The sequence below is a fragment of the Corvus cornix genome, chromosome 2 (genome assembly GCF_000738735.6).
Source record: "Corvus cornix cornix isolate S_Up_H32 chromosome 2, ASM73873v5, whole genome shotgun sequence".
Taxonomy (NCBI): domain Eukaryota; kingdom Metazoa; phylum Chordata; class Aves; order Passeriformes; family Corvidae; genus Corvus; species Corvus cornix.
In genome coordinates this window covers 130,697,317-130,719,760 of record NC_046333.1, presented here as the reverse complement: position 1 = coordinate 130,719,760, position 22,444 = coordinate 130,697,317, and the positions used below count along the sequence as shown (strand labels likewise).

General features: G+C 43.0%; 1 protein-coding gene across 2 annotated transcripts in view; it reads right to left on the bottom strand.

Annotated features, from left to right (window-relative positions):
- Window positions 1–22,444, bottom strand: part of LOC104692898 (neural-cadherin-like) — a 53,786-nt gene that overhangs the window by 18,369 nt on the left and 12,973 nt on the right. For both annotated transcript variants that reach the window (XM_039549927.1, XM_039549926.1), the window contains exons 3-18: window positions 21,963–22,188; window positions 20,432–20,636; window positions 19,921–20,032; window positions 16,543–16,792; window positions 15,470–15,612; window positions 14,958–15,130; window positions 14,411–14,579; window positions 12,551–12,721; window positions 9,069–9,241; window positions 8,777–8,944; window positions 7,634–7,883; window positions 6,286–6,413; window positions 4,901–5,087; window positions 4,618–4,761; window positions 2,686–2,969; window positions 137–1,754 (exon numbers count right to left, since the gene is read on the bottom strand). In XM_039549927.1, the coding sequence (XP_039405861.1) occupies window positions 137–1,754; window positions 2,686–2,969; window positions 4,618–4,761; window positions 4,901–5,087; window positions 6,286–6,413; window positions 7,634–7,883; window positions 8,777–8,944; window positions 9,069–9,241; window positions 12,551–12,721; window positions 14,411–14,579; window positions 14,958–15,130; window positions 15,470–15,612; window positions 16,543–16,792; window positions 19,921–20,032; window positions 20,432–20,636; window positions 21,963–22,188 (4,401 nt within the window). The remainder of the gene's footprint in view (window positions 1–136; window positions 1,755–2,685; window positions 2,970–4,617; window positions 4,762–4,900; window positions 5,088–6,285; window positions 6,414–7,633; window positions 7,884–8,776; window positions 8,945–9,068; window positions 9,242–12,550; window positions 12,722–14,410; window positions 14,580–14,957; window positions 15,131–15,469; window positions 15,613–16,542; window positions 16,793–19,920; window positions 20,033–20,431; window positions 20,637–21,962; window positions 22,189–22,444) is intronic.

The window sequence follows — 22,444 nt, the reverse complement described above, 5'->3', positions numbered from 1 at the left end:
TTGGGGTTTAAGCAAACTTCAGCAGCACCTTTACTAACAGCTTACGTGGAACAGGACAGAGTCCTCCTGTGAAACTCACAGCTGCCTCTTTTGACCTTATGTCACACTTGGAAGCAAACATCAGGGAGAGATTTACCATCGTAGCTGTAAATGAGACATTCCATGTAGCCAGCAGAATGCGGGTGGTCATTTTGGTCCCCGATGTTCACGGTTAGTGTGTTGGTGGAGCTCATGGGTGGGATCCCACTGTCTGTGATCAGGATGGGCAGGTAGAACGCCTTGTGCACTTCCCTGTCAAAGGTATGCAGTGCGGTGAGCATGGCACTTCCGTTGTGGAAGTCCTGCAAGCTGAAGCTGCTCAGGCCATCGAAATCACTGAGAAGGCGAAAGGAGAAAGGTGCTCCATTCGCAGCAGTGTCTCGGTCCTTGGCGTACAGCAGTGTGGAGGTCTCATTCATTTGGACAACCTGTGGAGACGCTGTGTTTTCCCAGACCACTGGGTTATAATGTGCCTCAAACTCTGGCCCATTGTCATTTACATCCTGCAGAGTCACTGAAACAGTGGCACTGCCAGTCAGAGGGGGCTGCCCCATATCAGTGGCAATGACAATGAGTTGGTACTGTGTCACTGTCTCATGATCCAGCAATCCTGCAACCATCAGCCATCCATCACTAGCCAAAGAGAACTGCCCACTTGGATCAGACTTGTTTAGCAGGTGGAACGAAAACCTTCCATTCAGGCCAGAGTCCAAGTCAACAGCAGAAACCTGAATAACTTTGGTGCCAACTGGTACATCCTCCCCCAGTGCAGCCACTTCATAGAACTGAGGATAGAAGACAGGAGCATGATCATTCGAGTCCTCCACATAGATCACACAGTGAGCGATGCTGAAGAAATCCATGTCCTCTGCTTTCACAGTCAAATTGAATACCCTCTCATGAGGCTTCTCAAAGTCAATCCGTTTGCGTAGTCGGATAAACCCACAGTTGTTGACTTCATCTGTCTCTATGGAGAACTTGTGGTCATTGTCCCCATCAATGATGCTGAATGTCATCATGGCATTTTCTCCCTCATCTCTGTCCACAGCAGACACCACCACCACCTCAGAGTTAATACTTGCATTCTCAGAGACAAATGCTGTGTAAATCCTTTGCAGGAAGACTGGAGCATGATCATTTACGTCAGTCACCAAAATAGTGGCGGTGCCTGTCCCAGTGAACCCTCCTCCATCTCTGGCCTCAACCACCACTAGGTACTTGTCTTCCTTCTCCCGATCCAGGGACCCAAGCACCGTAGAGATGGTGCCACTAACTGAATCAATTGAGAACAAGTTCAAATTAATTTTGTTTTTGACATTCTGAATGATGCTGTATGTTAGCACAGCATTTACACCAGCTTTTGGGTCATCAAGGTCCACTGCTGTCATTTCCATGATAGGCGTGTCAGCCGGAGAGTCCTCGGGGATGTGGCCTGTGAAGCAGCCATCCGACACACAGAGGAAAAGGGGTGCATTGTCATTCACGTCCCTCACTTCTATGATCACATCTGCAAAGCCGGTCAGTCCCTCTCCGCCCTCATCCGTTGCAAGAACGAGAAAGCGCCACGTTGATCGCTTCTCACGGTCTAACCTTTTATGTGCGCTGATCTCACCTGTGTTCTCATTGATGCTGAATTCGCTGCTGGCCCCCTGCCCATGCAGGGAATAGATAATGGCATTTTGATCTGCCGCCTGGTCTGGATCTGTTGCAGAAACCTGGAACAAGGCAGAGCAGGCAAGTGTTTATGTCAAAGAAAAGGGGAAATCACTGTTCTCTTATTGATGGCAGCTGATACAGTGCAGGCTAAATGAACAGCATGCATTTTAACAGCAAGTGTCTATTGGTTTGAGTCATTTAAGTACTCTTTCAATAAACATCATGCACAGCCTAGAGAAACAAAGAGGACGTTTTGACAGACTAATATATTCTACTTCCCAGTATACTTTGGAAAAAGGAAAAAACTGTAGGAAGAATCAAGTGAAAATAATAACAGTCCTGCTGAGCATATATTTCTTGTGAAATTCTTTGGAGCTGGAACACAAAGGCAAGCACAGGCTGATCCTCTCTGAGTGAACAGAATGCTGTGAAAACAGGCCATACATCCAAGCTGATGATCAGCACAGGCCAGAGAGAAATCCCAGATACTGATTTGCATCCAGGGATTGTTTGGGAGATTGCTAGTTGGGCCTACTGCTCTAACAACAAAACAGTGAAGATGACTGAGCTGGAGTCAAAGAACAATTTCTGGTAATGTTTATTTGGTAGTATAAATTTAACCATTACATGCATGAAGTACGCATGCCAACCATTCTGTGCTTATACAGTTACTAAAAATGTGCCAAATCCTCTTTGTAAAGGAAAGTCATCATATTTTTCTATATTTAGAATCACATAATTTTAGAATCAGTTTGGAAAAGACCCTTAAGATCATCAAATCCAACTGTTATTTATGCTGGTAAAGAGAGCAAGTCCACCACGCAAAATTAGCAGGCTTGCTTTATTCTATTCTTTATAGACAGTTGCTAGCTAAGTCCTAATACCAGCCCTCACCCACCCAAATTAAACTACTTTTGGATTTGTGTGAATGGATGGGATTGAGCTGAACACAAAGCCAGGTTTTGTTCTGCTTCATGGAAACTGCTTTACCTTTAGGACAAGTACAGGCAGATCTGTGAGCTCCTCCAAGACACTGCCCTGGTATTCATTCTGAGTGAAGACTGGTGCTTCATCGTTCTTATTGACAACATTGATGATGATAAGAGTGTGGTTTTCCCATTTTCCATCAGAAGCTACAAGCCGGAGCTCATAATGTTGTTCTTGTTCATAATCCAGAGGCTGAGCAATGAAGACAGTTCCAGTCTCAGGTTCCACGTCAAAAACCCCCTTCACATTTCCTGAAGTGATCTGATACCTTAGTTTGGCATTTGCACCTATAAGAGAAAGAAACAATTGTTGACTGTTCACTCTATGAATGCTCAATCCAGATATGCACAAGAGACATGTATCCAAGAGAAACCTTATTTTCCCAGACTGTTACAGTGTGTGTGTGTGAGGTAAAACGTGGAAACATACACAGAATGATCCGTGTATGTCATTTGAAGGGTTTGTGTATGATAGATGGGAGGCTAGGTCTGCATTTATATTTACAAGTAAAATTTACAGACATGGACAAGGGCCTGTTGATTAATAATGGAGGAATTGTGTGCCTCGAAATTACTGAGCATTCATTTGCCAATAATAAAAAAGCGACATACTATGAAAATACTAGAAGCTACTTTTACTCTATGTTTCCTAAGCCTCTCATTTCAAATGCCAATATTCCTTAACTTCTTTTAAACCACTGGGTGGTGCTAAAATATAACAGATGTCCTCTATTTTGAGCAAGAATTCATCTCAGAACATTCCACCTGCACAACAGCAGTTGTTTGATTGCTGCAAAACTTTTAGGAACAGCAACAAATAGTTTAGTGTTCCCTGTTTACTTATTTTGAAAGCTAAAAAATACATGACATTGCATTCCAGTATACAAAGTCATTTCCCAAATTAAATAGGTGAACTGCTAGGAGTAAAAAGAGCATTCAGCTTTTTAAGTTGTGAGTCAGCTGTAGATGAGAAGACTAGAGCAACTTGGACAGCTAGAAAGTGAAAAGACTGTGCTCAACATTAGTGCTTGGAAGGACTTGAATGCCTTTGCAGCAAGAGTTTGAGCATCACTTGCTAGTAGCTTTTGTCAAATTCTCCCAAGTGCAGCAGCTGGTTTCAAATGGCCTCTTTACACCTCCCTCATGGGCACTAAGAGGCACAGGCATTGCAGCACTGCCAGTGAAAGGAATGGCCAGCTCTCACCTGCTCCCAGCAACACATCCCTCTGGTTCTCATCTGGGCTCTGTCACCAGCTTGCCTTCTTTTATTCAATAGGTTTGTTTCTCTTGAGCAAGTTGAGCTGGACCAGCTCACGAAAGTAGCAAAAAAGCAAGACAGAGACTGACTGGTACATGCTGTTGGACTGGCTCAGCCCACCTGTTCTCACCACACTGTAGGGGCAGCTTCACACCATCAGAGCTGGTATCAGGGTGAGGCCAAACAGAAGGTCTGACTTTCCCTTTCTTCCTGATTTTATTTCTGGCCATGTCATCCCACATTTTTCACTGTTTGTCAGATTCTTACACAAGCATATTCAACCCACTAACCCACCAAAAAGCACACTTTTGATTTTCTTACAATAGTGGTAAATAAAACTGACTCCTAGGGAGATCTAGAAAGCACAGGAGTCAGCAAAAAGCAAGCATGCGCTCAGGAAAGAGTGAGTGTGAAGTTACATCAGTGTTGTGATTCCAGGTGATTTCATTCTGCCCCAAAGAGATTCCCAACTATCTTAACCTTTGCACTACAGACCTGAGCACCTAACTAAAGAAAATGTTCACATGTGCCCAAAACTTCTCTCCTCACTTTCAAATGCTTGAAATGTGTAATTGTCTCCTGAATGCACAGAATTGTTTGTCCATGAAGGAAGTAGCCCTACACACAAGCACATGTTAACACTAAAAGGACTTTAAAAGACATGCAGGGTCCACTCACCCTCATCTTGATCATCTGCTGTTGCTGTCACAACAGGACTTCCAACATCCCTGTCCTCGTCTATGCTGACCTCATACACTGACCGAGGAAATGCCGGAGAGTTGTCATTCACATCGCTGACAAAAATCCTTATGTAGGCTGTGTCTAAGAAGGAGATGCAGGAGGAACATGCAGAGTAGAAATGGCAGAGGTGGAATACCTTGTATTACTCCAAACAGCTCACATAACCTGCCAAGCCTATGAAAGTTAAAGACCCCAATATAGAATTCCTTCTTAGTTTTACCTGTGTTGGTTTGCCCGTGAACACCAGGTCTAGCAGATTCTGATGAGTCCCGAGACTGAACTTCAATCAAGTAAGAGGCTCTTTTCTCTCTGTCAAAAGATGCCTGGGTGGAAATAATTCCTGTCTCAGGTTCAATGGTGAAGAACTGGTAATCCTTGTTAGCATCTTTTAATATTAAGTAGTGAACCTAAAAAGGAAATAGTTAAAAGAGGTTACCTTTTCAATTTTCATTTGTATGTCCAAGTGTTGTGACCTGCCCCTTCCTCAGTAGCCTCCTGGTTCTGCCTGCAAAGTAGCAACACTCTGAGGGAAGACAAATCATCTGAACATAATTTTTCTAAGTATTTTGTTCATTTTGATATTAAAAGTGCAGAATTCTCAAACAGAAGAACATCTGTACCAGTGATATCAAGGCACATCAAGTCCAACAGCGGTCTTATCTTATCTCCAACAGTGGCCAGTAGGAGCAGTTAGGAAAGATCATGAATAACAGGAGAGAAAATGTATGGACTGGCATTTTCCCTGGTGTCTCCTCACCTTCTAGTAACCCACTGTGCTTCTGATCACCAAAAAAAAAAAACCAACCAACCAACCAACCAAACAAAAAAGCTAATGATTTGGGTCCTGTTCAACATGACTGAATAAATGAAAACCTCCACCCACCAATGAAAGCTGTTCACATTTTTCCCTTTAATAATTTTCCCTTCGTTCTCTGAAAAAACCCCCATTTCCATCCCCACCCCCAAGTCATGCCACAAGCACCACCAGGCTGTTCTACCACACAGGTGGCTCGTCAGAAGCTGCAAAATGACAGTTTCAGAACAGCAGATCTCCACTAGCTAGAGTTTATTCACAGAAGAGCTAGTAGGATTTTTAGAAATGGCTGAGGAAAATGCAAAGAAAATGAGTAATTTCTGTCAGAATTCTACTTTTTCCTAGGGTTGGGTCATTATTACTATGATGGTCAAATGTTGGTTAAACCAATGATGGTTAGACCATATTTAAACGGCTGTTAATAACTGACAATAATCACTGATGGTCAATTAAAAACTGAGTTGAAGAGGCAAGAGTTTGGAAACATGTCTTGCAGCCACATCCACTTGTCTCGTCATGGGAGCAACCCTGAGAATCATGCAGCAGTGCTTTGCTGTGGTTGCCGGATCAGGACGAGCTGCCATGATGCAGGACCCTGAGATCAAGAGGAGCATCTTCTCTGCCTGCATCCCATGTTATGCACATCAGACCTAAGATAGACAAATGCTTGACAAGTGCTGTAAGAAGTGCTGGTGGCTCATTACCCTGCCATCTGCTGACTGCACATTCTCACTAACTACAATACTACAACTTGAGTATTGTGAGGAAAAGAATTGGACATAAGGTCAAACCTCTCCATGTAGGCCGGAATCCAAGTCCATAGCTAACACCTGAACCACCGACGTGCCAACATCAGCTCCTTCTGGCACGGACACCTCATAGTTAGAAGACATGAAGAATGGAACATTATCATTGACATCTGAAAAAGGAGGTGATGAGGATCATGGTAAGAAAATATTTAAAGACTTCTTTGTCTCCTGTGGGGTTTTTTCCCCCCCCCACAGTTGTATTTTGCTTGGAGGAAGAACTTACATTGTTTATAGCAAGAAGCAATTCTGCTTTGGGTTTTCCCATTCTCGGGGTAGCAGTCAGGAGGCATTTTATAGACACTGGGAGACAGTGGCCTAATCTCAACTGAGATACTGGCTAATGATTTGACCAGAGAGATACTTAGTCCATGAATGCCAGGACCAGGAGGGCTTTCATCCACAGCTAAGTTACTCTAAAAGGATTTTTTCTTGTGAGCAGAATGAAGTTTCTGCCAAATTCTAGTACCAATAACTGCACTATAGGAAAAACCTTTGGGGACAGGATCCATAACCTCCAACAAGGTTCAGACCCTGCTTTACAGCCTGAAGGGGTTTTGCATTGGTAGATTGTGAAAGACAGGACAGTGCTGTGATAAAGTGAAGGAAGAAAGTTGGAATCCCTTTCAAATTACTACCCCATTCTCATTTCCATGGTGGTGGGCAAGACAAATTTTTTTGCTGGAGACTTCACTTACTCATATTTTCATCTAAATGTCTGCCCAGCAAAAGTAACTCCACTAATCCTGCAAAAAGCAGGGATTAATATCAGATTTATAGTTTTATACGGATCTACAGGAACAGAACCTTATGAAAACATCCTACGATAAGGAGGGTTGGATCAAATTTTTGAAAATTGCACCTATCATACGGACCCTTTCATTTCTATAGTTTAAATCTCAGCGTGAAATGGAAAATTCTGAATGGAACAAAAAACCCTGAACAGATATCCAACATAAACCCAGCCTATCTGGGCTGTTTCTCTTCCTACAGCACAGACTATTTCCAGTAATACTCATCTCCTTTCAATAGCTTGGGAACATTTACTATATTTCTCTTCCTTTCGAAAGAAAATCTTTCTAATTACCTTTATAGAACCAGGCACTACTGCTGCCTAAACATTCAGACAGTGCATTTTGCACTATCACATCTCCACATTTGATAGCTGTACTTAGGAATTGTCTCAGACCTTTTTAATGACTGCACAACTTTTTACAGTATAGAAGTGTACGAAGCATTCTGAGGTGGCTTGGCATTTAATAGATGTTATCTTAATTCATGGCATTATACTAAAAGTAACAAGAATATTGTTCTGAACAGCAGCAAAGCTTACCTGTTACATTCACACAAACAGTGGCAAAGGAAGCTAAAGGAGTCATTGCTACGTTTTGTGCCCGGACTGTCAGGGTGAAAAACTTAGTTGTCTCAAAGTCAAGTGGTTCAGCGACTAGAAGAGAAGCAGATCCATCAGCTCTGTTTGGCTTCAGATAGAAACGAACTGGCATGTTAGTCTCTGGAACTTGACCCTCCTCCAGATTATACGTAACCCTGGGATCACCAAGAGGGGATGTGGCTTTGATGGTCTGAAGAAGAAAAGAGCCACCACATATATTCATGAAGCTCGGGGTTGCAAGTGTTACGTGTTGAGTTTGATGGCAGAAACATGCACACATGTATGTTCTCCAAGAACATACATGCCTGTACGACTCGGGTAACAGACAAAATAGGAACAGTTTACAGAGCTGAGTTTTATTTTACAATATCTAGGTTTGATGCTACCTGCCTGTAAATGTGCCAAGCCAGAACTGCAGCACAGCTAAAGGAAATCCCTTCTCTCTCCTCCTTCCAAAGCAAAACTGATCCATAAGGAGACCATTTCTCCACTGAGTTGTACATTTTACCCAGAAAGTTACAGAAAATAAAAACAAACCCTAAATTGTTTGCAAGTGCTCAAATATTACATGCAGGAGGAGAAAGGCAGGAATTATGTGGCAATATATGGAAGGCACTGTCCTTAAAGACTAAGTCTGTATGGGTTAAAAAGGAATTGGTTTGAGTTGGAAGAGCCCAAAGCAAACTATATCACTCCATGTTCCCATGCTAAACGGAGAAAAGCTGTAAGAAAAACACAAACAGGTAGCACAGCCCACTGAGGATGGAGGAGTGAGGAGCCGGCTCTTGGTGGGAACACTCAAGGATTTCCCAATCTGGCAGCGCACAAGTCTTGCTCCTGTGGAAGCACACCTTGAGGGCCATTCATGTAAGAATTCACTGGGAAAACTGTTGCCAGCTGAAATGCCAGCCTATTCCGTGGCAGGTACGCCTGACAAACTCAGCAGTGAAGGCTCACAAGGGAACAGTGCAACGCAGTAAGGCTGCAGAGCGGGCATCCGCGTACTTCTGGCTTAGAGACAGAGCACAACAGAGGAAGAAGTGGAAATGAAGAGGGAGGGAAGTAATCACGCTTCTAACATACCACAATCTTGGTGTCACGAATGGTGTTTTCGGGGATGGTTACCCAGTATGTGCTCTGCTCCCACCGGGGTGGCTGGCTCAGTGCACTAGTGACAGTCACCGTCAGCTCCACGGTGCTGCTTCTGTTCCCGCCATCTCTCGCCACAATATAGCGGCTAATGCGCATTGTCTACAAAACAAACACAGAGGATGCTCGAAAACCATTTTGTACAAACCACGAGATTGCAATTAACCCTCTGCAATGGGTTAGAAGGGTGGGATGTTGCTCTGTTCCAAGCAGAGCCTCACATTACCTGGGGTAGCGGGCAATTCACATACACCCAGCCTGTGCTGGGGTTGATCTGGAAGTATTCCAGTTGATGCTCTAACATTGAGTATGTGACAGCAGCATTCACACCCTGGTCACTGTCGTGAGCTGCAACTCTGAGGAAGCTCGTCCCCACTGGAGTGTCTTCACTAAGGAAGTCTTTGAAAAGACAAAGGTATTATCAGCAGGTCTGCTCTGGTTTATCAGGCTGTATGTGTAAAGAAACATCCCTGTAAAACATCATTGTTCCCTTCATGGGAGATTAAACATTTCTGTACTGAGACAGGTTATAAAGTATTGCCACCAACAGTGTCTATAGTCCTCTTTTAGCTTCCCCTTCCCTCGCCCCTGCCATGCTGGGTTGTTAAGTGAGCTGCTGGCGATGCAGATTTACTGACGCTGCTGCTGCCAGCACTTGTGCCTCTCCACAGCGGCGCTGGCAAACCCCACAGCTGCTTACATGCCCACTGCTTTGGATCACAGCCCAGCCTGCTGGGCTCAGCTGATGATAAAAGCAGGTTGGCATCAAAGGGAATTCTGTGTGAATTGAATTAATCTTGAATATGAATGGTGCCGGCAGCACTGCCAGCGGGAGGCACTAGGTAATTGCAAAGCATAAAGACTCAGGTCACAGCGAAGATGCCTCCAACACCCCAGTGTTTTGGAGAAGCTATTCAGGGCAAGGGCAATGATAATTTTATGTATATCCCTTTCCTTAGGTTTCACTCCCTGTTCCCAGAGATACACCTGTGACAGAGGTCGTGTCTTTCTGCCCATAGTTCTAGACAGACCAATCCTTCTTTGAACCTGCTTGGATAATTGTGATCTAAAAATCTGGTGGCAGAGTCAGGCATTTGAAGAGCCTACTGCACAGAAGAGTAATAAATTTGGTCTTCCTAAAGCCTGGTTTCTGGAAGGGACACCAACAAAATGAGGGGAAATCATGAGCAGTCATTTCCTGCTCCCCTTCACTCTGCAAGGCACAGCTCTATATGAAGCTGCCGCATCCCTGTCAGCTGCCTTTCTTCCACACTCATCTTTACATTGCACTGATTTTTGGTCCAGCTCTTCCCTCTGTCCTCAGCCATCCAGTCCCAATTCCTCTTCCAAGTAGCTATGTGTGCTTGCCTGATTGTACTTTTGAGCTGTTTCCTTGCACTAAAGTTCCATCAGCTCAGTGTATTAAAATGGCTCTGACAGTGGGAAGGCTGTTGCAGTTGGGTTTAGGCAATCCAGTCAGTCTATTAATTCATGTCTTGTTCAGAAACTATTTCACATCTTTGATCTCCCATGTATGTATCTCCTTTAGCATTTTTGAGGTAAGATAATCAGAACTGCATACTACCTATGGAGTGGTCATGTTTTCTGACTTAGTCTGCTCCCTTAATGTCGACAGTCTGTAGCAGTGGAGCAGTACAACTTTAAACCACAACAACCACTTGCTCCATGAACAATAATTTGAGATTTAATTGGCTTCACTCACCCCTGTGTCATTTAATTGTCCAGGATGTCTTTGGTGTGTCAGTAATAGACAAAGCTAATCTCAAAAGAGATTTACCAGCACTAAGACAGATTAATGAAAATTGAATTAATTGCTAAAAACACTGTAAAATACCCCTTTTTTGTGTTTATGCTTTTTGTGTGTATTTATGCTGCCTTTACTAGTCAAATTCTGTTAAATTGCACTGTAAGAAAAAAAGCAGGGAAGGGCTGTACTATCTCATTTCGTGTGCTTTTCTTGCTGCTGACACAACGTTAACATTTACTGCACCATCCGTACCACAGGGAGTTAAGCATTTCTTTAATGTCTGTTTTGCAGGCAGATGATAAGATGCATGGCTAAATCAGGGATTTGACAAACATCCTAGTGCTGAGAGTAAAGAACCAGCACTTTCCAGGATGAATAGAAACCTATAACTAATGGCATTTGATCTTTATCTGGGGAAGAAGCTATTTTTAATTCTGTGACGTTCAAGCATTGATTACTTATGTAGAGATGCTGGGAAAGTGCTAGGCATAACGTGACCTCATTATCTGCAGTTTTGCCATCTCAAAGAGCTGCCTTTGTTTCAGAACTTTTGCTGGTACCCTGTGTTCATGAAAAAAGAAAAAAATCTGCCTGTTCCTCAGAAGTGCTGAAGCCACCACAATTACAAATGCAACCTCTCAGCTGCACAGCTTTTGAAAAACAAAAATCCTGGGCAGTTTCACCTGAAGGACATGTGTGATGGTAGAATAGAAAGGTTCATCTTTGCACAAACATTACCTTTACCTCAGGGATTTTTCTGCTCTGCTCAAAAATATTTCTCTCCAGAGGGATCATTTCTACTCCATTTCTCAGTGCTGCTTTGGCCAGGTTTGCAGAAGATACTGGTAGGACTGTAGAAAGCACTATTCCAAATCTACACATTTTAACCAATTTGGCACTTAGAGTTAGTCACTACAAGATACTTTAAAAGGTGCAACACAATTTTCTTTCTGTCCTTGGGCATAATTCTGAAGTGTGGATGTATTTTTAGCCTATTTCCCAGCAGCTCACTTCTCGTTAAAGTCCTAAAATATAAGCATCCAACCTATTTTTGAATCCTTTTGAAGTGCTGGCCTCTGTGATGTTAAAGACGATTTACTTATAAGCCATCTTCATTTTAATAAGGCATTGTTCACTGCTTTGCCCTGCATGACATTTCCACACAAGTGGCAAAAAACTCCAAAATGAAGTTGTTGGCAGATGCATCAGCAACAATTTTTTTTTTCCATTTTCAGGCAATTATGCAGGAAGGACCTGTTCCAGTCCAACAATTAGAGATTATGCTCATGACTTGTGGATGACATTAAATGTAGAGAGTCCAAGTGTAACGAAATGCAGGATTCTACTGGAGAAGCATCAAGTCAAATTAAACAAAAGACTGATATAAAGCATATCATGTGGGGATGAAAAAGGGAATGTCACCAGGGCAAATGGGAAAAGCTAGCTCAGCAGGACAGATACAGCAGGCATTGGCTCCCAGCCAAAGGCAGCCTAGAAACCAAGGATTTTGTGCTGTTTGACAAGACATAAATGCCACTTCAGTCTATTCAAACAGAGGTGCTGTGCTACAGAGACACAGATGACAATTGTACTTTTAGTCAGGGTTGATGAATTCCCAGCTAGGATGTCATGTTTTGTTTTGGGACATCAAATAAAAATTCAGTGTGGAAAAAAGCTGGGCAGAGAAAACTGCAAAGAGAAGGGATCAGATCAGCCTCATCTGTAGGAGTGAAGGATGTCAATGTTTTTAAGAGAACTGCAATGACTAAAGAGGACTGGTTAATTCTGCACATTTCTCCTGATGATGAGTTAAACAGTAATTGGCTTAGTGGGCAAAAAAGGAAGATTGGTCACCTAAAGAACTGACCATTGTTACAAGGAATAACCTTCTAACCAGGTTCATGTGTCAGTACTGGGACAGGCAGTTAAGTAACACTCACACTGATAGCGACTGTTCTCAAACTTGGGATCGTTGTCATTGACATCGGCGATGAGGACGGTGACCTGGCACACGCCGATCAGCGGCTCCTGCGCCTGGTCAGTGGCAGTAACAGACAGTGTGTATTCCCTCTGCTGCTCCCGGTCGAAAGTCTGCGTGGTGGTGATGACTCCTGGAAACATAGACACCTCCTGTTCTGCGTGTCACAGCCTCAGGACTGAATTTGCAGAGAGGAATCTGCACATCTCCTGTGCAAAAGGGAGCTCTGACCACATGCTACACAACCGTCAAGGCTGGTCCTCACCGCCCCTGCAATGCATGTCTTGGACTAGACCATCTCCAGGTCTCCCCTCTCTCCTCTCCTCATATGTCACATGCTGCTTTTTTCCTGCTGCCCTGATAAGAAGCTCAGTCTGAGTACCTTGTTATCTCATCGCTTATGGAGCACAGAAGGACTTCCTCCTTATTGAAGGGCCTCTCTAGGTTTACTCCAGTGGTATTCCAAGTAACTGAATCAGCTTATTATTACTTCGAGGAAGAGTGACACCACAGAAGACACCAGTGATGTGACCAAAGTAACTTCTACTACAGGAGATGGAGGTTGCCTCATTCAACAGATTAAAATTGGGTAAAAACTTACAGTGGATAAATCAAACAATTTTCTTCAAATCTTTGGGTTTTCCTCTGTACTAATCAAGTCTCTCCCTGCCTCAGCTATTTTCTTCTGGTTAGCAGATTTTAAACTGGCCTTCTTGAGGCCACTTCTAGACCTATTTCTCTACTACGCTCAGAGTTCGTCAGCTCTGTTGTAGTCCCTTCCAGTCTCCTGCACAGTCCCAGACATAGCAATATCCCATTTTCCTGTTTTGACTATAGAAACATCACCAACTATATAACATCTTAATTTGAAATAAATCATACATGAAGACATCTTTGCCCTATTCTGGTATGAGGGTTTTGTCTGCAGTGCACTGGATCTCCTATTTGTGCATGAGATGAGAAATAAACTGTGGCCACATTGTAGGGAAGAATAAACTTAACCTGTAAAAATCACACTTTCTGCTCTGCATTTTTATAGCTACCCTTGATCCAAATAGGAAGGTGATACAGAACACAATTTTATCTTCTTATTGTACAGGGGTTCGTTTCCCTGTTTAATTTGCATTTGGGGCCCCCAGTATAAGGATGTGGATCTGTTGGAGTGAATCCAGAGGAGGGATATGAAGATGATCAGAGGGTTGAAACACCTCTCCTGTGAAGACAGACTGAGTTGGGATTTTTCAGCCTGGAGAAGAGAAAGTTCCAGGAAGATCTCACAGCACCTTCCAGTACCTAAAGGCAGCCTACACAAGAGCTGGAGAGAGTCTGTAGGCATGTAGTTATAGGACAAGTGGTAATGGCTTTAAACTGAGGGACAACAGCTTTAGATCAGGAAGAAATTCTTTACTGTGAGGGTGGTAAGACACTGCTCAACACAAGTTGCCCAGGGAAGCTGTGGATGCCCCATCCCTGGAAGTGCTCAAGGCCAGGTTGGACGGGGCATTGAGCAACCTGGTCTAGTGGAGGTGTCCCTGCCCACAGCAGGGCTGTTTGAACTAGATGATGTTTCAGGTCTCTTCCAACCCAAACCATTCTATTGCTTCTATGATCTGAATCCCTACAACCTTCATTTATTCTAATCTATGTGTATGGCTATCTACATACCCTGAGCATTTTCCAGTGTTTATTCTATAAACTGTCACAGCTAACCCTGCAGTTATATTGTTAAAGCATGAGCCCACATGGACACACTGATACAGCAGCATTTTCATTACAATACAATGTCATTGTCATTTTTCCTCAGTAATCTGAAGCTACTGACCTGTGTCTGGGTCAATGCTGAAGCCTAGGGAAGCTCCATCTCGGTGCATGAGCCCATACTTCACCTCTCCATTGATGCCGAGGTCTGCATCATAGGCTTCTACCTGTAGCACGTGCGTGCCTGGAGGCTGATTCTCCAGAACCCAGGTGCTGCCACTGTAGTAAGCGCACTAAAAATACACCCAAACATCCGACCCTAAATATTACACAGAGTCACATGAATTTGCAGTGTCAATAGTGTCAACATTTTTTCCAGCAGGTCTGAGAAAAGCTTGTAAGAAAATCACTACTATTACTTATGCACACAAAGAAATCAATCTCTAAGGGAGAGGAAGGAAAAAGGAGAATGAAGACTTTACATTTCCCGTATGGAGAAAGCTGACTACTGTCCACTTACAAGTTCATTCTGCTCTGCACACACAGACCCTTCAGCCCACCAGCAATCACCAGTAGCATGGAGACTCTATAACCCCAGTTACAGATGGGAAAAGATGGGAAAAGAATATCTGCAGAAAGACATCAAGAATATCTGCAGAAAGACATCTTACCTCTCTAAAGACAGGCTTGTTGTTATTAACGTCGTTAACTCCTACAATAACCTCAGCAAAACTGCTGAGAGGAGTGGGTCCCCCTGAGGCATTGTCATCTATCGCAGTGACATTCAGGGTGTACTGTGGCCCTTTCAGGCTGGGCGGTGGGTTTCTGCGGAGTTTAATGATACCTGAATTTGGAAGCATAAAGTGTCATGTTAATTTACTGTGTAAACCACAACATCAAGTGAGCATCACATTTCTCTGTCACTGTATTGCTGGCTCAGTTTGTATTTTGGTTGCAAAGCACAGGAATCTGACATCTTAGTCTGCACAGCCTTGGACCAGGATCCCAAGCTGTGGCTGATAGTTGAAGAACAACCATCATATCAAAAAACTAATCCTCACTGATACAAAGCACCCCCGTTTGCAGATTATATAGATATGGTGCTTTCTTATGGTTTTTGACATACAAGTGGAGCAGAGTCAGTAAAGATTAGACAGTGAATAACTGTGTTCTAAAACCTTACCTTTCTGGCTATCCAGCTCAAAGTTGCCCTCCTCATTGCCTCCTGTAATCAGATAAAGTAGCCCATCTCCGTCAGGGTCCTCTGCCCGAACAGTAGCCACCAAGGTGCTGGGACCAGCATCTTCCGAAAGGAAAGTCCTGTAGCTGATGGACATAAGGGAGCAATGGCAGCATACAAAGTACCAGAATAACCATCACCATGTTAACCATCAGGGAAGATTATGAATTCATTATGGATGTTTTTGTTTTAAAGCTTTGGGCACGCAACCATGGAATCTTCCATTGGTTTAAGACAGGACTTTGGTCTTCTTTGTTCAGCATAGGGTACTTATTTTAGGATTGTAATGCTGTACTTTTGGTATGCATAATTTCAAAGGATCTTTTTGGAGCATAATAATATGCACCATAATACATTGTACTGTAAAACAGGATCATATATCTCCTAAAGTTGAGAAAAAGGACTAGTATCTGCCAAGCAGTGTTTCTGATGTCCCTATATATTAATGGAAAGCATCAGATACTACAGAGGTGAATGTAAAAAAGTATTTAATTTTGTAAATAAATATATGTATGTTTTGTATTTAAAACATGTTCATACTTCAAAATTGTGCAAAGAATAGAAATCGTATTGATCAGGGACAGGAAAGAAAAAAGGCATCTTAAACAAGCAGGGACTCATGAAATTAGCTTACAATTCAATCTGTTGATGCTAAAATTAAGTTTTAGTGTTTGCTAACTACCATATTTATCTGTCATCTATTTATACATGGATAATCACTTTGAGACCTAGGAGTCAATGCGGTCAAAATCATCCCCTGTATAGACAGGTCTTTGATTCATTCTGTTCTCTCTCTATGAAGTCGATACACTGGTATCACAACTGATGTATTTTTTTTAATATACAATCTAGAAATGAAAGTTCAACTCCTAAAACCTTTCTATACAGAAATTACCCTTCAATTTCACTGGTACTTACAGTGGCACTAAACAAGTGACCATTTAGCCAAGTGCTAGTAAGGTTACACGTATGAACAGCATCTTTTAAAACCAAAGCAGGTGTTCAAGGTGCCTTACACGGGCTGGGAGAAGACAGGAGCCTCGTCATTGACGTTGGTCATTCGGATGCGCACGGACGCCGTCCCTGTCCGAGGGGGATGTCCTTTATCGACAGCTATCACCACAAACTCGTACATATGGTTTGCTCGCTCAAAGTTCAGCCTCTGGTTAGAATTGATGACCCCGTGACGTGTGATGGAAAAATCAGTGCTCTGGATGAAGTAAGAGATCTCAGAGTTGGAGCCAGAGTCGCAGTCTGTTGCAAGCACTATTAGAGAACATATTTAACAGAACAGTCATACTGCAAAGGAGGTTTGATTATGTTGTTTCCTAACAAGTCAACTCTGGTTTTTTGTTAGTTTTTGAGAACAGGCATCACCTAAATCGGTTTCATCCATAAAAGTGTTTTCGGGTTTTTTTTGTGGTTAGAGTCTGGGAACTTAGCAGGAGGCTGGGAGTGAAAAGTCGAAACAACTCTTCTCTCTGCTCCAACCCAGCCTGAGTGATCGCAACCAGGTGAATTTGCAAGAGAGCTGTGATCCCAATACTGCACAAAATGCTTTGTACAAATAGCACTCAACACTGGTAATTAGCACACAATTAGTATGCACATTGGTTGAATGTTATCAGTCATAAACTGGTTCCTCACTCTTTCCAGGAATGCCATGTTCAAATTTAATTAGCTCCCAGCAAGTTATATACTTTTTAATTACCTGGTGCTTCAAGGTACAAAGAGTGATCAAACATTCCTTCCCAGTAAGAGTTTATTCAGTATGTTGAGTGATCCATCTGCTCAGAAGCAGCAAACCTGCACAACAGAGACCTGGAGCTCACAGCATAGCATCAAAAGTGATTTTTAAGAGAGGAAGCTCATCTCTCCAATTACCTTGCAATTTTTCTAGCCAAACAATGAGGCTTCACATCATACCCACACTGGTAATAAACAAACTCCTTATTCTACCAACAGGATCCAGATGTAGCCACTGTGGTAGCACACAGCCTTCTGGAAGCAGAACAGTGACTACAGTGCGTGGACACTCCAGCAAACAGCTGCAGCATCATCCACAGAGGGGTGGTGGAAACAACCCATCCCTATCTGAATATTAACTCAAAATAGGAAAGGAGCAGAGAATGATTTCAAAACTACACTGAAAAACTGTTCTACTTAGTTGCAAAAAATTTCCACTACATCTGCCTGTGGAAAGTTATTCATCTTTGTTTACAAGGATAGTTAGATTGGTTGTAACATTTTGTTTAAAATCTCTCCAAAACCCACTGTGAATAAACATTTGTGTGTGTTACGGACTACAAAATTAAGGGGATTTAAAGTCAATCACTCTCTTGTTATACTAAGAGACAAAATATATTAAAAACTCAAAGACTAAAATGACAGTGATTTAAATCTGTGAAATACAGTGGTTAAGTATTGTTTTTAGAAAGGCATGCAGAATGTGAAAAACATATTTGATTTGAAAAATTCTGATTTAATCTACAGTCATTAGTGAGCTATTGTAACCATTCACAAAAATACATTCTATTTGCTTAATGATACACTTCTTTTCCCCCAGAAGTTTTCAGGCAAATAGGGAATGTGGCGCTTACCTGTACATGACAGTAACAGGCCTTACTTCCCAATAGCAACAGGGAATTCTATTCCCCTCCATTTCATTCTGTCCTTGAAACTGGTGTGCATTGCAAATGATATTTTAAGGATCATATGGCAGCCACAAGCAGCTCTGTGCTGGCCTTGCACATGTTCCAAGCTAGCTTAGTGCAAGCTACCTCTGGCTCAAAAGCCGACTGTGTTGCCAGCTACAACTCCAAGACTTGCTCTGCTGGCACAGCGATGCAGCTGAAGGCTGAGGGCCCTGCTGAGAGCACTCTCCACGCTTCAGACTTTGAGTGTGCTAAAATAAAAGTGGCTGATAACTGAAACCTACATTCACATAATCAACAGTTTTAACAAAAGCATGTATCATGCTACCTTTTTCACTGCCATCAACAGCTACAGGCATGCTCAGAATGGCAAAGCCTGTCTCATATTCGCATTTATTTTTGTTTGTGGGTCATTCTGAGGCTGCAACATCCCACCCCTCAAGGAACTACAGCGTTTGTAGAGCTGTTTGCCTTTTTTATTTCCTGAGATGACACTTGCTTTGGCAGTCAGTTGGTGGCACAGGTCTCATCCTGCACATGGTACAGCTCCCTTACAGCCACTAACAACTCTGCTCAGCCCTTCTACAGCAAGTGAGTCTTCACACACCATTTCCACTGACAGTCACTATACTTCCACCTCACATTTTCTTTTCTAAGATGGCTCTTTCCCTTGAAATCTACCCCATGTGGCAAGACAACAACATGGGATGCAATTGCACGGCTTTGACATTCTGCTTGCTTGGACATGGGGCATACATTTTTTCCCCCACAAGTGGAGTTTTGATGAGCTTTACAAGTCTCCTGGAGAGAAGAACATTCATCTCTTTAAGGAAAATCGCATGCTTAGGAATTTTAGGAGTTGATTATTCTGAGCAATTTCTTTCTTCCCAAGAGCCATTAAATCTAAAAATTAAGTATGACAAGCTCTGAACTCTCTTAGCAAGTGTTTAGAGAAAGCAGGCCCTGCAGCCCCCTTGCACGAGGAAAGCTAAGCATCTTATCACCTCTGCAACCTGCAGAGTTCAGCTCCAATTTTGGGAAATTTACACTGTTGTCTTTTTGCTAACGCTTGCATTGGCACATACACATTTCTCAGGGTTCATCACCCCTGAACTCTTTCAACAGGATACTATTTTAGCCTCTAAAAATGTCATCTCTGCACTCAGGGTTTATATGCAAGTGACAAATAGCCATGTTAAAAGCAACAAACTTGGGATGATGACTGGTAAGCCACAACCATAAATGTAAGTTCACAGGCTTCCCAAATTTTTTGCCTTTAGCACTTTGCAAGTCAGTTATACAGCATTAATGTCTATTTGATAAAAATAGCTGCCTATTTTTAAAAGCCCTGTTTTTTCTTAACACAATAAGAAAAGAAAAACTAGTTGCAGCTGCTTCTGGGTCACAAAAAGGTTACCAATATGAGTTAAAAGACAACATTTAAAGGAAACAAGCCATGGCAATCCATTAAGTCACCTCCTACCAGCTGCTTTAACTGCCCTTGGATACCACAAGATCTCTCCTTGGGCACAGCACAGTGATCCTCACCTGAAGACACTCACAACTCTACTTCCAGAATACCTAAAAGCCATCCACAGACGGCCAGGAAAGCTGCCATCCACATCTTACAGAGGCAGCGCCTGTGGAAGAGGGCACTTCCTCATGGCCAGAACACAAACAGGTAACAAACCAGCAGGTCTGTGGCAAGACTGAAATGAAAGGTAACAGGATGGTCCTCACCTTGCAGTAGAGATGTGCCAACAGGAATGGTTTCGGGAACGTTGTCTCTGCTGTAAATGGAACGCTGGAATTCAGGAGAACAGTCGTTTTCATCAGTGATATGGACCATGACCTGAGACAAAAGGACACACTGAGAGTGGATTTTAGCTCCCGCACTCTGCAAAAAAAGCACCTCTTTCTGGACACTGCAGTGGCAGTCAGTGCTTTTGCTGCTCTCCCATCCTTACTTACACCTCTGATGCTATTTTTCTCACACTACTCCTGTAACACAGAGAACTATTTCCTTCTCCACTCCCAAGATGGGAGGCAAATCCAAAAAGTAGGAACAAGAGGTATTTGCAGAGCCTAGATCTGAACCCAGGTCAGAGCCCAGCTTTCTGCCTGTACTACAAGGCCTCCTCCCTGCCCAGCATCCTCACGAGTGTCCTGGGCTGTCCATCTGTGTAACTGGTCCCTCTAGCAAGGTAACAAGACTGCAGACCGTGGGTAGGACGTGAAGTGATTCGTGTACCTCAGTCACACTGCTGAGAGTGCTCTCAACTTCCATGGCTTTCAGTAAGAGGTGATAGAGGTGGTGCTCACTCTCGTAGTCCACAGCGTGGGTCAGGCTGAGCTCTCCACTCTCTTGCCTCACCCGGAAGAGCCCAGAGGGGTTCATCAGGAGAGTGTAGGAAAGAGGCTGGCTCTGGAAGGAAACAGCCTCAACAACTGCTACTCTGCAAAGAATGAGAGAACAACCTTTTGCTTCAAAACAATGACAACAAAAGCTGCCTCCTCAGCACCTAGGAGAGGAAGATGAGGATGAGGAAAGGTGTCAATGCTTGGCTCAGCTTTAAATTCAGACTGGAAACCCCTTTTGCTAGAGGGAGCCCATCTACCCTCTCTTCTGTCACCAAACTTACTCACTGACATAGCAGTGATGAAATAATCCATTTCAACCCCCACTAACATTAAAACGTCTTTTTCTTTCCCACTGTACCTTTCTAAATACTTGACAGCAGTTACTGGTTTACCCTCAGTTTCTCAGTTTTTCAGAAATAAGTGACCTACTATACTTCTGAGTTTCTCTGAAGTTGTATATGCAGAAAAGAAATGGGTTCAGACATGGATGGGAAACCCATGGAGCACAGGGCTTTCCAGATCCTGCTGTCCACCTTGGCAGGACATCAAAGGAATATTTGCCTCCCTACTATGACTTATGTTTTGAAGCTCCACCTCTCACATCAGTCTTTCACCAGCATGACAATATACTTTTAGCTCATCTCACTGAAAGCTCCAGGGAAGAAGAAAAATTTCCCTCCTCCTTCTTGTTCAGTCTTTCTTAAGGATTAGTGGCACATCTCCAGCAATTTTTCCTAGGTCATCAGTTTATTTTGAGGTTTCTTGCTCCTTAGAGGCCTTATGGCACTGTTCCACCTGCTCCTTCGAGGCCTTAAAGCCCATTCTGCTCTCAAGTAGCTGCACAATGCCAATAAACCCAGAGCCAGCTTGGGAGCATCTCCCCACTGTGGCTGGGATTAGCTACTCTTCATGCAACAGCAGAGCCGCTTGGAGATTGAGCTTTATCTTTTTGTACTTCACACTGGTGCTGCTATCTCAAGAGTCTGGCAATGACTTGTCTTTCTGGAAATTTAAATACAAGTCAAACGGGACACAAACAGCTCCAAACCTGATTAATTAAAAGACTATTTTTCAAGCATTTGTTTAAATCTCCAGGAGATGCATAGCCAGTAGTTTGGGTGTTCTAATTCATGATGCAATGCACTAACACCCCAAAAATATTAAAGTAATTCCAGTGTCCCAGACTATATCCCATGTGCTACATTGGAGACTCTGAAACATCAGAACAGGCATAATTTCTTTTAGAAAACACAACATTATTTTTAAAGTGTAATGCAAATGTAAGGCAAATGCAAATGCATATATGAGTCTTTTAACTCACATGCATAGTCCTGAGAAGCAAAACCACAAAAGTTTCACTCTACTCTGTGAAGGTCCTCTCGGACTGCTGGGAGCGAGTCACCTAAAGAAGTAAAACTTACTTTTCTCCTGCTGGAGTATTTTCAGGGACAAACACATTGTAGGACATGTTAGTGAACTGCGGAGGTCGGGAGCCTGCCAGGATGGAAACAGAGGCGTAGGGGCTTTTGTTGCCGTACTCATCAGAGGCTTCCACAGTAACAACATACTCCTTGTTCCACGTCAAAGGCAAGCCAGTTGTCATGATAATGCCAGTATCCTTATCCACTCGGAATCGCTCCTCACCACCTATCAATACATGCACAAAGCCAGTCTGAGACATGCCCCACAGCAAGAACATTTGCACCTTCACCATTTCAAGGTAAGCTATCTTCAACCCATCCACCTATGTCCTTGTATGCAGTTCTTTTTACCTCTCCAGTCGTTCACCTTATCTTTCACTCGCACTATTTTGTTGACCAGTGCAGTGTAAAGAGACAAGAACAAGTAAGAAATGGAGCCTTAAGCTAACAGTAAAGCTGCCATCAATTTCAAAATAGAAGTA